This window comes from Seriola lalandi, unplaced genomic scaffold (assembly GCF_002814215.2).
Source record: "Seriola lalandi dorsalis isolate HSWRI2012SDOR001 ecotype SW California unplaced genomic scaffold, Sedor1 jcf7180002054306, whole genome shotgun sequence".
Taxonomy (NCBI): Eukaryota; Metazoa; Chordata; class Actinopteri; order Carangiformes; family Carangidae; genus Seriola; species Seriola lalandi.
The window spans coordinates 494,529-507,415 of NW_019524859.1; the positions used below are offsets into that span (position 1 = coordinate 494,529).

At 39.1% G+C, this 12,887-nt stretch overlaps 1 protein-coding gene across 2 annotated transcripts; it reads left to right on the top strand.

Annotated features, from left to right (window-relative positions):
* The first annotated feature begins 3,114 nt into the window (after positions 1-3,114).
* hnf4b (hepatic nuclear factor 4, beta) lies at positions 3,115-11,559 on the top strand. Of its 2 annotated transcripts, none has more exons than XM_087174037.1 (10): positions 3,115-3,481; positions 5,002-5,173; positions 5,787-5,881; positions 7,286-7,392; positions 8,050-8,205; positions 8,428-8,515; positions 8,660-8,812; positions 10,218-10,475; positions 10,661-10,735; positions 10,990-11,559. In XM_087174037.1, the coding sequence occupies exons 1-10, from the start codon at positions 3,376-3,378 to the stop codon at positions 11,031-11,033; spliced, it is 1,254 nt and encodes a 417-aa protein (XP_087030163.1). In that variant the 5' UTR covers positions 3,115-3,375; the 3' UTR covers positions 11,034-11,559. The 2 variants fall into 2 exon arrangements, with proteins under 2 accessions (XP_087030163.1, XP_023262155.1); XM_023406387.2 differs by having other exon boundaries at positions 3,118-3,481; positions 10,643-10,735.
* The last annotated feature ends 1,328 nt before the right edge of the window (positions 11,560-12,887 follow it).

The following is a 12,887-nucleotide window of genomic DNA, read 5'->3' on the forward strand; positions in this document are numbered from 1 at the left end:
AGTCTGGTCCTCTACTTTGCAGTTAACAACATCCATCCCTCAACACTACTGTGTCAATGGAGTTGCAGAGCGGCAAAGACAAAGTACTCCTCACCCATCTAAGGGCTGTGTCCATCTGGAAAAGCCATTGGAACAAACAGGTTGTAGGGGCAACTGGAGGCTCTCTCTCTCTCTCTCTCTCTCTCTCTCTCTCTCTCTCTCTCTCTCTCAAAATGCCTCCCAGACCTGGTGGTGTCTGTGACAGGCCCTCTCCTGGTGAGCTAGCCTCCATGATGAATGGCCACCTTTCCACTCTTTATCGCCCCACTAAATCATGTGCTTACCATGCTTTTATGACCAATTTTTGCTGCTTTGTTTTATTTTCCCCATTTTTTTTGAATGAAACTCCAAAGGCTGTGGTTTTGTTTTGTATTTTTCTATTTTTTGTACTGATCTTCCAGGTTTTTATCACTGCATTGGTATTCAGGTGGAGATTAGAGATCTAGCCTTATTAATCGAATTCACAGAGACAAATGTGTCAGACCTTGTTTGGACTAGAGAAAGGCTCCAACAGAAAATGCTCTTATATAAAGAGCAAATATTTCAAGAATATTTCATTTTATTCATTTACTGTTTTCTAACCTCTATCTTTTATGCAGCACTCCTGTCTTTTATACCCACCGAGTAATAACTTGACAAATAGGCAGGAATATGTCTGTTGCATTCCTGGAAAAGCATAAATAATTTATGTGACTGAGCATCACATGTGGAGTTGGTCATAATCCAGAGACTGACAGGCACGCAGTATGTCAGGGCAGGACAGAGGATCTGAGAAGAGACTCATTTTTTTGTTTTGTTTTTTTATCTTAAGGTATAATAAATTACTAGATAATGGCGTTTGCTGTGTGTTTATGAAATTCTTTGTCAATCTTTTACTGTGCTTTGATAGTTTTTACATCACAAAAGGTAGTACACATATGAATTAGTGAAAATTCAGTATTCTGTCATGTGTCCCGTGAAAAATAATAGTAAAACTAAACTGTTACAGGAGGAATATCATGCAACGAAGGTCCCTGGCCAGACCAATGTCTATAGGCCACAATCAAACCTCTGCATTGGCTTTTTAAACTGGGAAGAATAATGCAAATAATTTTAAGTAAACTCATCAAAATTTGTTTTACATTACCAATCATGAGAGAGCAAGTCTGGATCATAAAGGTATGTCAAACAAAAGAGAAGAGAGTTACTGAAGAGTTTGTACCCAAATTATATTTCATCAACTAAATTGTGTGTCTTTTAATATTACTTTTACTATTTAAAATACATAGTTATGTGGATGCTGACACTTTTTGATACTGTATAGGAACACACAAATAAATAACAAGTAGATTTATAACTATAAAAGTGTTTTATAACTACCTCGGTCATGCAGTACTTCGGTAAGATCTTGCTCTGGTACAGATTAAAATTGAGGCCAGAAATGATGTACTCTGTCTCCCCCCAGTGGACAGAGAAAATCCTGTCATGGTATTGTCCTGAATAATGCTCATCTGTATGACTGACTTCTTCACCCACAGTGAATTGATTAATAGCGGTGGACAAAATTAAATGTAAACATGTTTTGTCGTAATTGAATCAGTCTAAACAAAATGTTAAAAGTTTCACTGAAGAACTGAAATGTGTAAAAGTTGTAGTTTTCAGTTAAACTGTGATGTGTGCCAGTAGTTCATGGTATAGCTTTTTTTTTATTTTGAAAGCAATGTTTTTTGATTCACAAGCTAGAAATTCAATATTCATGGGTCATTTTAACCCTTCCCTGATAGAATCTCAAAGACCAGTAAAGCCTATGTTGCAGTCATCTTACAACTTGGAGGTTTTTATGATCTATCAATCACCCAAACAAAGCTTAAGTGTGTGAGCCACTGCCAGGGGAGGTCTGACCTGCGGCCTAGCGTGACATTCAAGGAAGGAGGGCTACTCACCCAGGAAATCCCATTACACCAAAGTATGATGGATATCAGTACTGGGAAAGCTCATATGTGGTCTGACATATAATTTGTTATAATTTGTAAAAAAAAAAAAAAAAAAAAAATGGTGTGACCACGTTCACCTTTATCCCTGTCTTTCACTCTTTCAAAAGTCTGTCCCTACAGTCTGACATGTATGCTTAAAATCTAGAATACTATATTCATCTGTCTTGTATTTGTGTTTGAGCTCATGTAGTGAACCAAGACCAAGGAACTGGCCTTTTTAATGAAATTAAATGTTAGAAAATTTGGTTGTACAACACTGAATTTGTGGCTGTACATCCAGAAATTTACCACTGATTTCTTTCTTTGGCCTTAGCCAAACTTTATTTTCTTTCATTTTTTTTTTTGTGATTTAACAGTAGTGAATCATCTTGTTTTCCAAATGACATTTCTTTAACAACAGTGTGTATGTACATAGATAATAAACTTGCTGTGCTATAATGACAATTCTGTAGTTACAATGGTGATTGAACAGACAGCAAAACTATCTTGCATACTTGTGTCATCTGAATCAAAGAGGTGCAGATTAGCTTCATATGTAGAAGATTTCCAGTGGTGATCAATAAAACCAAATAACACCAATACGATAGAATGTGAAATAACTAAAATACTCTTTATCAACACCATGGAGACAGGAAAATGACAAATGTCACCGGCGTGGAATTGTATTACTTACCTCAAAAATAAAAGCAAAGGTTAATCAGGCACCATCCAAACTCTTTTCAAAAGTCTCCCACTCTGTTTGTTTGTGTCATGTCACCCTTCTGTGCCGTATTGATTGTCCAAGATAAGAGAATACCATGTAAATTTTCTGCTAAAATTCGATGAAAGACGTCACAGCATGCAACCTTTGGACTTGTCTTTGAATTTATTGATTTTTTTTGATGACATTTATTTTACCAATAATATTAACTAGTCATGAATGTATTGTAACATGTAGGTCACACATCTTTCTCACAGGTCTTATCTGTTTTTGGTCCTCACAGTGAGTCATGTTTATCTGTTTCTGAACTCTCCCCTTTATATACTTTACTGATAAGAAGCAAGCAAACAGACAGTGGGCCAAATTTCAGTACTGTGAAGTCACTGAAGTGGACCATCACAGAGCAGCTTATGAACCCACCACAAGAATGTTAGAAGTGCCATTGTAAAGAAGGTTAACATCCATAGCTAGGCATCGAGAAGACAAAAACAAAAGCTGCAAGCAACTGTAGAAGAAGGAAAGGGATCCAGCCCACACATTGGATTCCTGTGATGAAGAGAAACTGAGCTGAATGCGTGATCTGGAAGTTACAGTCGATACTGGTGGAGTTTTGCCTGTCAGCCAATTTCAAAAACCTTCTAAACATAGAGCCTCATCAGAGCCATGAAGCTTACTGGAACTATCCTTAAACTGGAGTACACTCACTGCAGTACAGACACTGAGCATTTAAACAACACGATTGTGATACCACTGCAAACTAATACAACAGGTATGACGAAACAGCTTCACCTAAATCACTCTGAAGTGTAAGCTTCTTAAGTGTCATCGTTTCTAACACAAAATACTGCATTGTTGCAGTTATTTTTCTCAATTTAGGGTTTAGGGTGCAACTAACAATTTTTAATTAAGCTATCAGTTATTTTCTCAATTTATTGTTTGAGCTAAAAGAATGTACTCCTGTGGCCTATCAAAATTTCCCAGAGTCCAAAGTCTTTAAATTGCTTGCTTAGTCCAATCAGTGGTCCAAAGCCAAAGGAAATGTCACAATGATATAAAACAGAGAACAGCAGCTAATCATTACAATTAATAAGTTGCATGAAAACAGGTAATCTTTGGAGATCTTGCTTAAAAAAGAAAATTTAAGCAATGAATTGACAATGAAAAATAGTTGCAGATAAATTTTCTGTCCTTTGACTACTCGATTCAGCATTCTACATAAGTTTACATTCTGATCTAATTCCTTTCGTAATCTTATCCCCTGTCATCGTTATAATTAGGGCTCCGTTCAGCTGAATCAGGCCCTTTCCTTACCACTTTAAATGAAAAAGCTTTACCAACAGGCCGCTCTTCAAATTCAGATAACTGCAAGGCAAATGTATTCTAATCTCTTAATTCAATCTAACTGATCTTTGACCACAGAAAGCATTTTCCCTGTTAAATCGCAATCCCTAGCTGCTTCATCTCCCTAAACTAAGTATGCAATTTACATACATTATAGCCTGGGGTCTGTACAGTACAGGCATCAGTGCAGGAACACTGCACCAAGAACGTGTATTTGACCGTCAGTGCTTTTAAAGAGAGACAATCCTGCAGCAATCAAACCCTGGCAAGATGCAATTTGGAGCAACATGGAAGGAGAATTTAAACAGAGCATCCAATGTAAAATTAGCCAGAGGAGAGTAGTGGACTTTGGCTTGCAACTGACCTCTGACTGCTTTAATTAAATGGGGAGTTTTCTCTTCCTCTTGAGTAATAACTAGCAGTTCTCCTCTGAGGCCTATGGCACTGGCAGTCACATAGAGCAGTGATATCACTACCTATAACCCTGGTTTTATTATCAACACCATTGCTCCTGCTAAACCTATGAAATGGTGCCCAGGCGATTCCTAAGGGCCGTGAGTTCACAATCAACACCTTTCTGCATAGCCGTGTCCATGTGCAAGGTTATTTCTGTTCACAGAGGTGGAATAAGATTCATCATGCGCCTTGGTTGATAAAAAGGATCATGAATGATCGTGTCTATCAAGGTGTCTGTCTGCTCTTAACAAAGCTGATGTTCTCTCAGCTGTATGATCTGTCTCGGATGCTTGTGAGGCTTGTTAGATTAGGCACAGAGATATTTATTTATTCATTAGCAACCAAATAAAAGGTCTTAGAGAATCCCTCTCCCCTACAATGCTAATGTCTATCACATGTCTCATATTCAAACTTTTCGTCAGGCACCTAATTTTATTTTTATCAGAAATCTGCAGGTTTTTTTTTTAATGTCTACTATCTTTTAATTGACAGATTCACCAGCATCAGAACCCACCTCATCACTATCACATCCTGATGGAGGTAGGACTCAATGTTCCATATGTGCAGACAGAGCCACAGGTAAGCATTATGGTGCATCCAGCTGTGATGGCTGCAAGGGCTTCTTCAGGAGGAGTATTCGCAATAACCACACTTACAACTGTAGGTGAGTTCCATCATAGATCCCTCTAAATAAAACAGATCATTGTTCAACAACATTGTATTCATCGCATAGCTCAATATCGACTAACATGTTAAATTAAGTCTGGACACAGATACACAGCAATAACAATGACATTGAGAATATCAAAAAGGACTTTATTTAAGTTGAAGTGAGAAGTTACTCTGTGGTGTTAAAGTTATCACCCATTGTACAGAAGTGTGAGATGTATCATAGAGGAACCAACACCTAGCAAAAGAAAAGCAACCTAAAGTCATAGTTGCTGGGACCAGTCCAGGCATGGAAACAATAACATATATATAATGACAGGGGACTCTAAATCAATGGTGAGATATAGCTGTAGGCTCTTTTTGACTTTCCCATGTGAGCAGATGATTGAACCGTGCTTTGCCGACTACAGATTCTGTCATGTCTTAGCTTGCATTAAAAAGTGTCCCTGAGTGCAGAGTGAGATGTCAGGTGACTACAAGCGAAGGATCAAGCACAAAATATGATCAATTCCTAAACCTCAGAGTATTCAACGTGTGTAACTGTGTCTTCTTCTGAGAAATATTAAAGGGGAACTCCACTGATTTTTTTTCTTTTCTTTTTTTTTTAGGTTCAACAGGCAATGTTCTGTGGAGAAAGACAAAAGAAACCAGTGTCGTTACTGCAGACTACAAAAGTGTTTCAAAGCTGGAATGAGAAAGGAAGGTCAGAGGAATTGTTTTTATCTGCTTAAGCAGCTTTCTTTTATTTAATACAGTGCACCTTCAGGATTTAAATTCTAAAAATGTAATTGAACCACAAGAACCTACATGAAAGGATGAGATAAATATTCCAAACTTGAAAAACTTCCAAACTAAAATTTGCTATACACCATTTGCATAGAAAATTTGTCATGTCTACTTCTAGGAAATGGAAAAAGAGGATCAGGGGTGGTTCAATAAAAGGATAAGATATTTTTGTTTACTTCTTGTGCAACAATGAGTGCATCAGTGTTGATTTTCGTGCATGTTTATGTGCCCTATGTGTATCTTTGGCCTTATCTTCCACTGACTCCCACAGATAAGCAGGGAAAGAGAGATGTGATCAGAGGAGCTATGAATAGTCTCTACACATGAATAATTAACATGACTGAGCGCAGGCAAATATTTGTTCTGCATTTTTCTGGAAAGATGTTGTTTACAGCCCCCCACAGTGAAGGCCAGGGCTACTAATTTTGAAAGTTTACTTCAGTAATTTGCCTGGTTTGCATAACATGCTGTAGAATAAAATACCAGTCATTTTACACTTGACCTCTGAGCGTGCTCACTGTAACTGTTTACTCCCAATCAGGGCTTAACCGACGCTCCACAGAAGATTCATTTTTGACATTGTCATGCAGCACCATTGTCTGTGAAGCAGAGAGTTAGCCCCCTGCTCCTTCTCCTCCTCTAGTTTGATTAATACACTCCTGATTGGTTGCTGAGAGGACAGCTCTGATGACTGATTACTCCGACACTCGGTCCTGCTGTCTGACTTTGTAAAGCCATATTGGAATCAGCCTGGGGCCTTCCAGATTGCTTTGTTTCTAATGACTTTCACAGGGTCATCAACATTTGATGACATCTCCTCCGCTAAACATAATCCACACCATCAAGCATCCAGGCATCCACGCCCACTTTTTATTGTGCACGGCAAATGTAAGAAGCTGTTGTCAACATCAGAATATTAAATCAGCATATATCAAATCAAGATAGGTCTACATGACAGGACTAAAACATCATTCTGGTAAAATGTACCCATTTATATGACTTCTCATCAACTCCTTTTACATTTAATTACTCCATACTAATTTACATCGTGAAACAGACACTCGAATCTCCAAATAGAAGAAGTCTTCTGGGCACAGTGTTTTTTTTATTCTAATTTCTGCCATATTTGTAACATTTGGGGCATGGTTAATGTTGGCATGAACAGCAACTTCAATGTCACAGAGGATAGAGGGACTTTGTGGAGGCAAAGAGTAGGTCTTTTCTCTCAGAACATGTTTGCAGCTGAGGTGAGAAAAAAAAACTGATGTCTGGAGAAGCCAAGAAACGTCTCTGATGGTTCTTTCCTCTCTTTAATCTCCAGCTGTTCAGAATGAGAGAGACTGCATCAACAGTCACAGAGCCAAAGGACAGACAGTGGGCACTCTGTCCATCAGTGTGCTCCTGCGGGCAGAGGCCAGTGTGCAACAGGTAACACACCGTTGCTTAAGACCTCAGATACAAAGTTCTGCAACAGATATGGACACTTTTCTCATATATGCCAGCCAAGGGATCCCTACACTATTTCTGGAAATCATGTTGGTGAAGGTCAGAGACGAAGAGGATATAAGTTACATTTTAGACATGCAGCGATTAAATTCAGCGAAGGCTGTAGCTGTAGGCTGGATTCAGTTACTCCTTAGAAATGACAAAATTGCAGAGGGACCCCATCTAATCATAGCCCATTTAATTGCACCACTTGATCTGGGATTGTGTGCCGATGTTCAATTACCTTCAAATGAATAATAACAACCAGATATACGCTTTTGCATGTAAAAGGAATGCACAGAAATAAATTAGATGATTGGCAAATGAACTACTGCATTCTATGCTGGTGGGGCGTTTTTCCATATTTGTCATCATGTGGTCTCCATCTGCAAAAACCTCCTCTACCTGCCTTGTCTTGCCTTACCCTTTACAGCTCTCCAAGTGCCAAAGCACTCATACACCTATCAGCATCATCACCTTTCTAATCCCCCATTCATCTCCCACCCCACATACACTCATGCACCTTCTCTAAGGTTCATTCCCACATTGCAATATCACCTGCTCCCACTGTGAACTCACTTTTTGCTTTGCTGCTCTCAGTTCCCAGTGCTGGTCTCACCTGGGAGTCACGACATCAACACCAAGAAGACAGCCGGTGTGGGAGACGTGTTTGAGTCCATGAAGCAGCAACTCCTCCTGCTGGTGGAATGGGCAAAACACATCCCAGAGTTTTGTAGCCTCCCAATAGATGACAGGGTAGGAAGGGGACAGAATATCAAAACTACTTTTTAAACTTACAGCTAATTTACACCTGTCTAAGCAGAATAAAGTGATAGTGGCTGACTTTTTTTTTTTTTTTTTTTTAACTTGGACTCAGTGAGTGTATACATTTCTCAGTTCAGGTTGATGCTTTGGATGACCATTAATTAGCCTTTTAAAGCTGTATATCACATAAAGCCTGTGTATGTCTGTTTGCAGGTAACCCTGCTCCGAACCCACTCTGCAGAACATCTTATTCTAGGGGCAGCAAGACGCTCTCTACCTTACAACAGTCTCATACTTCTAGGTATAAAACTGTCTGTCTCCCTTTTTTATTTCATTGTTCACATACATCCTGAGGTATTGCATTTTAGTTTTCACATGTATCTGCAGTATTCTTTGTCCTATAATATCTTGCATATGGAAGAATATGTCTATGTTTATTGAACAGGAAATGACTCTGTGATCCCCTTGAGAGGTGCACAGATAGAGGTGTCCAGAGTGGCTTTCAGAATCCAAGAGGAGCTGGTTAAACCTCTCAGAGAGCTGGACATCACGGACAAAGAGTTTGCTTGCCTCAAAACTATTGTCGTCTTTGCCCCAGGTTAGTCTGGTTGGTTCTGTTCTGCCACTTGACCTCATCCATAGCACCAGGCAAATAACACCTTTTTTTGATGTTCTCTCTTGGATCTGTTTATTTTCTTGGCCTTTTGCATGTGTAGTTTAGTCTGTGTGGTCTGCTCTGGCTTCAGAGTGTTTCAGGGCGATTTTCTAATAATATCAGGATGTGGTGAAGTTCTTGGCAGTCAGGTGGCGGTGGCTGCCTGCTGAACTTAATGGGCCATTTATCTGAGGCAGTGCAAGTAGAGGCAGGAGGACCAAATAGGCAAACTACAACTCTGCTGCACAGCCCAGCAAAGAGGAAGACACTGACTTGGGATTATCACACAATCTTTATTCAAAAATGTTTGTCAACCATCCTGTTGAAAAGTTTTTACTTACTGAAAAAACTGCAGTATTGTTCTCTGTTATTCTCATTGTATCCTGCTGTTTTGTGACTATACAAAGGAGTTTTAATGTATGCACACAAAGAGGACTGCAGTACTTACAAAATTCACTGATGACCTTACAAAAGTTTGGCATTAAATGCAGTAACAATATTGCATTCACACAAATGTTATTTCATTTAAAATTATATCACAGTGACCTTTTGAAACTCCTTTCATAACTCCTTTGGCTGCTCATTTAGAAAATTGACTTATTATTTCTAAGATGCATCAATCATTGGATTCTTGGAACCAATAAAATATTGATTATATACAGTCCAGTTTGAGAAAGGGAGTTAGGGACTGAAGCAGTGATAAATGGCATATTTTCCTTTTGGAAGGAAAGTAGTGAGTAAAAGTCTTTCATAAAAATGATGCCAAAAGTTATATTAGTTAGTGAAATTACAGAACTGTCATGTTTGTGGTAAGCTGGACCCACATACAGCCAAAAACATGAGGGAGTAGGTGGAAAGAAATGATTTTAATAACAAAAAAGAGTGACTACTTACAAAACACACAAGGAACAGGAACCAAAAGCACTAGGTAACATGAGAAACCACAGGGGATAACAACAGATATCACAAGGAACGTCACACCAAAGGGGGAAAAATAACAGACAAAGTGGAGCACAGAGACTAAACAGACACATAGGGAGGCAAGGGTGACTGAACACAGGTGAAACACATTAGGGCGGGGCAGACAATCATCAAGGAGGGAAACAGGACAAAAACAGGAAGTCAAAACATCGAGACACACAAGGACACTAACTACAAAATAAAACAGGAAGTGACAAAAATCCAAACATAAAATGTCCACCATGGCAAACCGTGACAAACACAAGCAAGCCTCATCTGCTTATTTCATTCTGTTTCTCATTCAGCAATCAAAACTTTTCTTCATAGCCTTTTTGTTACAGTGTACTCTCTCCTCTTCATTATATGTCTTCTTACCTTTGTCCCACAGACTGTCCGGGTTTGAAGAGTCCTCAGCTGGTTCGACATCTGCGTTTCCAGGCCCAACTCCTGCTAGAAGAAGCAACCTGTGAGCAGCGGGGAAGGTTTGGGGAGCTCTTGCTGATCATGCCTCCCCTGCAGAGTGTGGCCTGGCAGATGGTGGAGACTCTGCACTTAGCACAGCTGCTGGGTGAAGCCACAATGGACAGCCTGTTGCTGGAGATGCTGCTGGGAGAGGGAGCCAAAACAGGAAACGGACTATGTACAGGTAGAAGACACTTATTTACTTAGATTATATGCTATCTTAAACTTTGAACTATATAGCTTGTACTAGTGTCATAATCAACATTTACTTTATGTAATTGTACTGAAATCTACCACTGATAATGTGCTATTTGTTCACCGGCTCTCACTTTCAATATTCCTCTACTCCAGACTCTCCTCTTCCTTCAGGCAACGACAAGACTCAAGACCAGGAAAGAAGTTCACCTACAAACTTCACCTCTGCCATCTCTCACGTTTCAACATGTGAGCGAGCACAAATCAACCTATTGCAACAGTTTTGACTATGTATCTAGCTTTTCAATGAGTAACAGTGTAGAGGCTTTTATTCCACGTAGTTTTCATATCAAGTCCAACTGTTTTCTACCATCAAAATAACAAACATATTCACCTCAGTATCTAGTGGTTCTCATCTGACATTTGATTCCATTAAATTCATTGATAGTCATTGTACCCTCATTTGCTAAATGTAAATGTCCATGTCTGTCTGTCTCACAAAGCTCTTCCAAGCGGCTTCCCTGCTGCCCGCACAGACTGGCACTGAGGTGTACAGACATGACGATGCTGCCAGTGTGCCCACGGCATACCAGAGGTGCCTGTCCTCACCAAGACACATGTCAAGAAGCAGCAACTTCACCGAGGAGTGGAGGGGTGTTATAAGCTTGAGACAGAACACATATTAAAATATACACACTCAGCCACATACACACTCAACACACATACAGTTATGCATGCACACAAGTGCAGTCATCCATTGCTGTGAAAAGATTGTAAAAGAAACCTACAGTGCAAATTGGTGACGTGTGTATTGAACTATAACTAAGCATAATTCACTCACTGCAAACATATTACAGTATGCTCTCAGTATACTTGTATCCAGAGCTGAAGCGCAAGACCCAACGTTTGTCAGCAGAGGGCACAAAAAGCCTGTTCAGAAAGATTTGTTGGCCCATGTGAGTCAAGTTTGTCTTTGTAAATAAGAGCCTTCACTCATGTATTTGTGGTGAAAGATTTGTAATGTAAATCTGAATGGAGAAATGGTCACATCTCAAATAAAAAGGCTAAGTGGGGCTTGTCATTCCGAGAGTCAGCTCACAATAGAGAGGATCTAAGTAAAAAAAAAAAAAAAAAATCATAGAAATTATATCTAAAGAAAAGTGGCATCAAGCAAACACTGGATACTGTCTTTGGACCTTTGGTTGACAACTTTCTAATAAAGACACCACCTGCCAGGTACGTGTAGTGATTCCTTTGAGGACACTGGTTGTGGAAACCTTAATGCTCGGTAAAGGTTAATGATGTGAGTGATGAGGGAGGAGGGGGCTCAACAGAGCAGGAGGTAAGAGGGGCTGCAATGACTCCATATAACTCGATGACAAAAGCGTGTTCTGCGTAATGAAACCATCTCTCTTTCTAGCTTCTGTTTTCATTTCTTAATTACTCATCCCCTACAAAAACAGAGAAAGAAATCCATCCTTTATTCTTCCCTGAAGTCATTGGCAAACCTTACCACAATAGAGGGTATAATCTAAACATGTTGGTTGTTAATATCTCTGTTCTGAAGATTTCTTTTTAAAAAAAACACAAAAAAACCCTCATTCATCACAGAAATCAGGTTAGCTAAATAATGACGTGTTCTTCTTTCCATTTGAGACAGTATCAAGTCTGTGACATTTAAGTTTTACCTAATCAGTGGAGGAATTCTTGATGTTAAAAGAAGTTATATAACATTACATAATCCCATAAAGTTAAGTGGTTCAATGTAATGAGAGAAAAAAAAAATCTTCTCCACAGATGGTGGAAGTCTTTTCAAAGTTTACATTTCCCTGACAGCATATACAGTATGTGCTTGGCTTGCAGTCTTACACCTGCATATAGTATACTCATATGGACCAGCCACAATACTCTCAACTGAAGAAAGACATACTGTTTGTAACAACAGGACACTGTGGAGGACAGCACAGAGCAGATTGATGAAGATGCATTGTGCAGCTAAAGCAATTTTAAAGTAAATATCCTCATAAGTATGATCACATTTCCTGCTCCACCAGTTCTTCACACAAAAAAAAGAAATCTAAAGAATGAAAACACATTTGAAACCTTTGCAGTAAGTGAATGTTCTGTCTCTTTGCATAGTCTCTCATAGCTACAGGTGCAGCAAGTTTTTCTTCTCGCTGCGCTGCAGAACAGAGAGGTTCTGGAGATGCTTTGCCCCCACTGCCATCAGGCTATATAACACCTCAGCCAGAGGAAGTGGACTAATTTTATTATTATTGTTTATTATTTATTATTAACTGTTATTATTATTACCAATGAGCTAATGGACACATGAATTTCCCGTAGGGTATAAATAAAGTATCTATCTATCTATCTATGTATCTATGTATCTATCTATCTA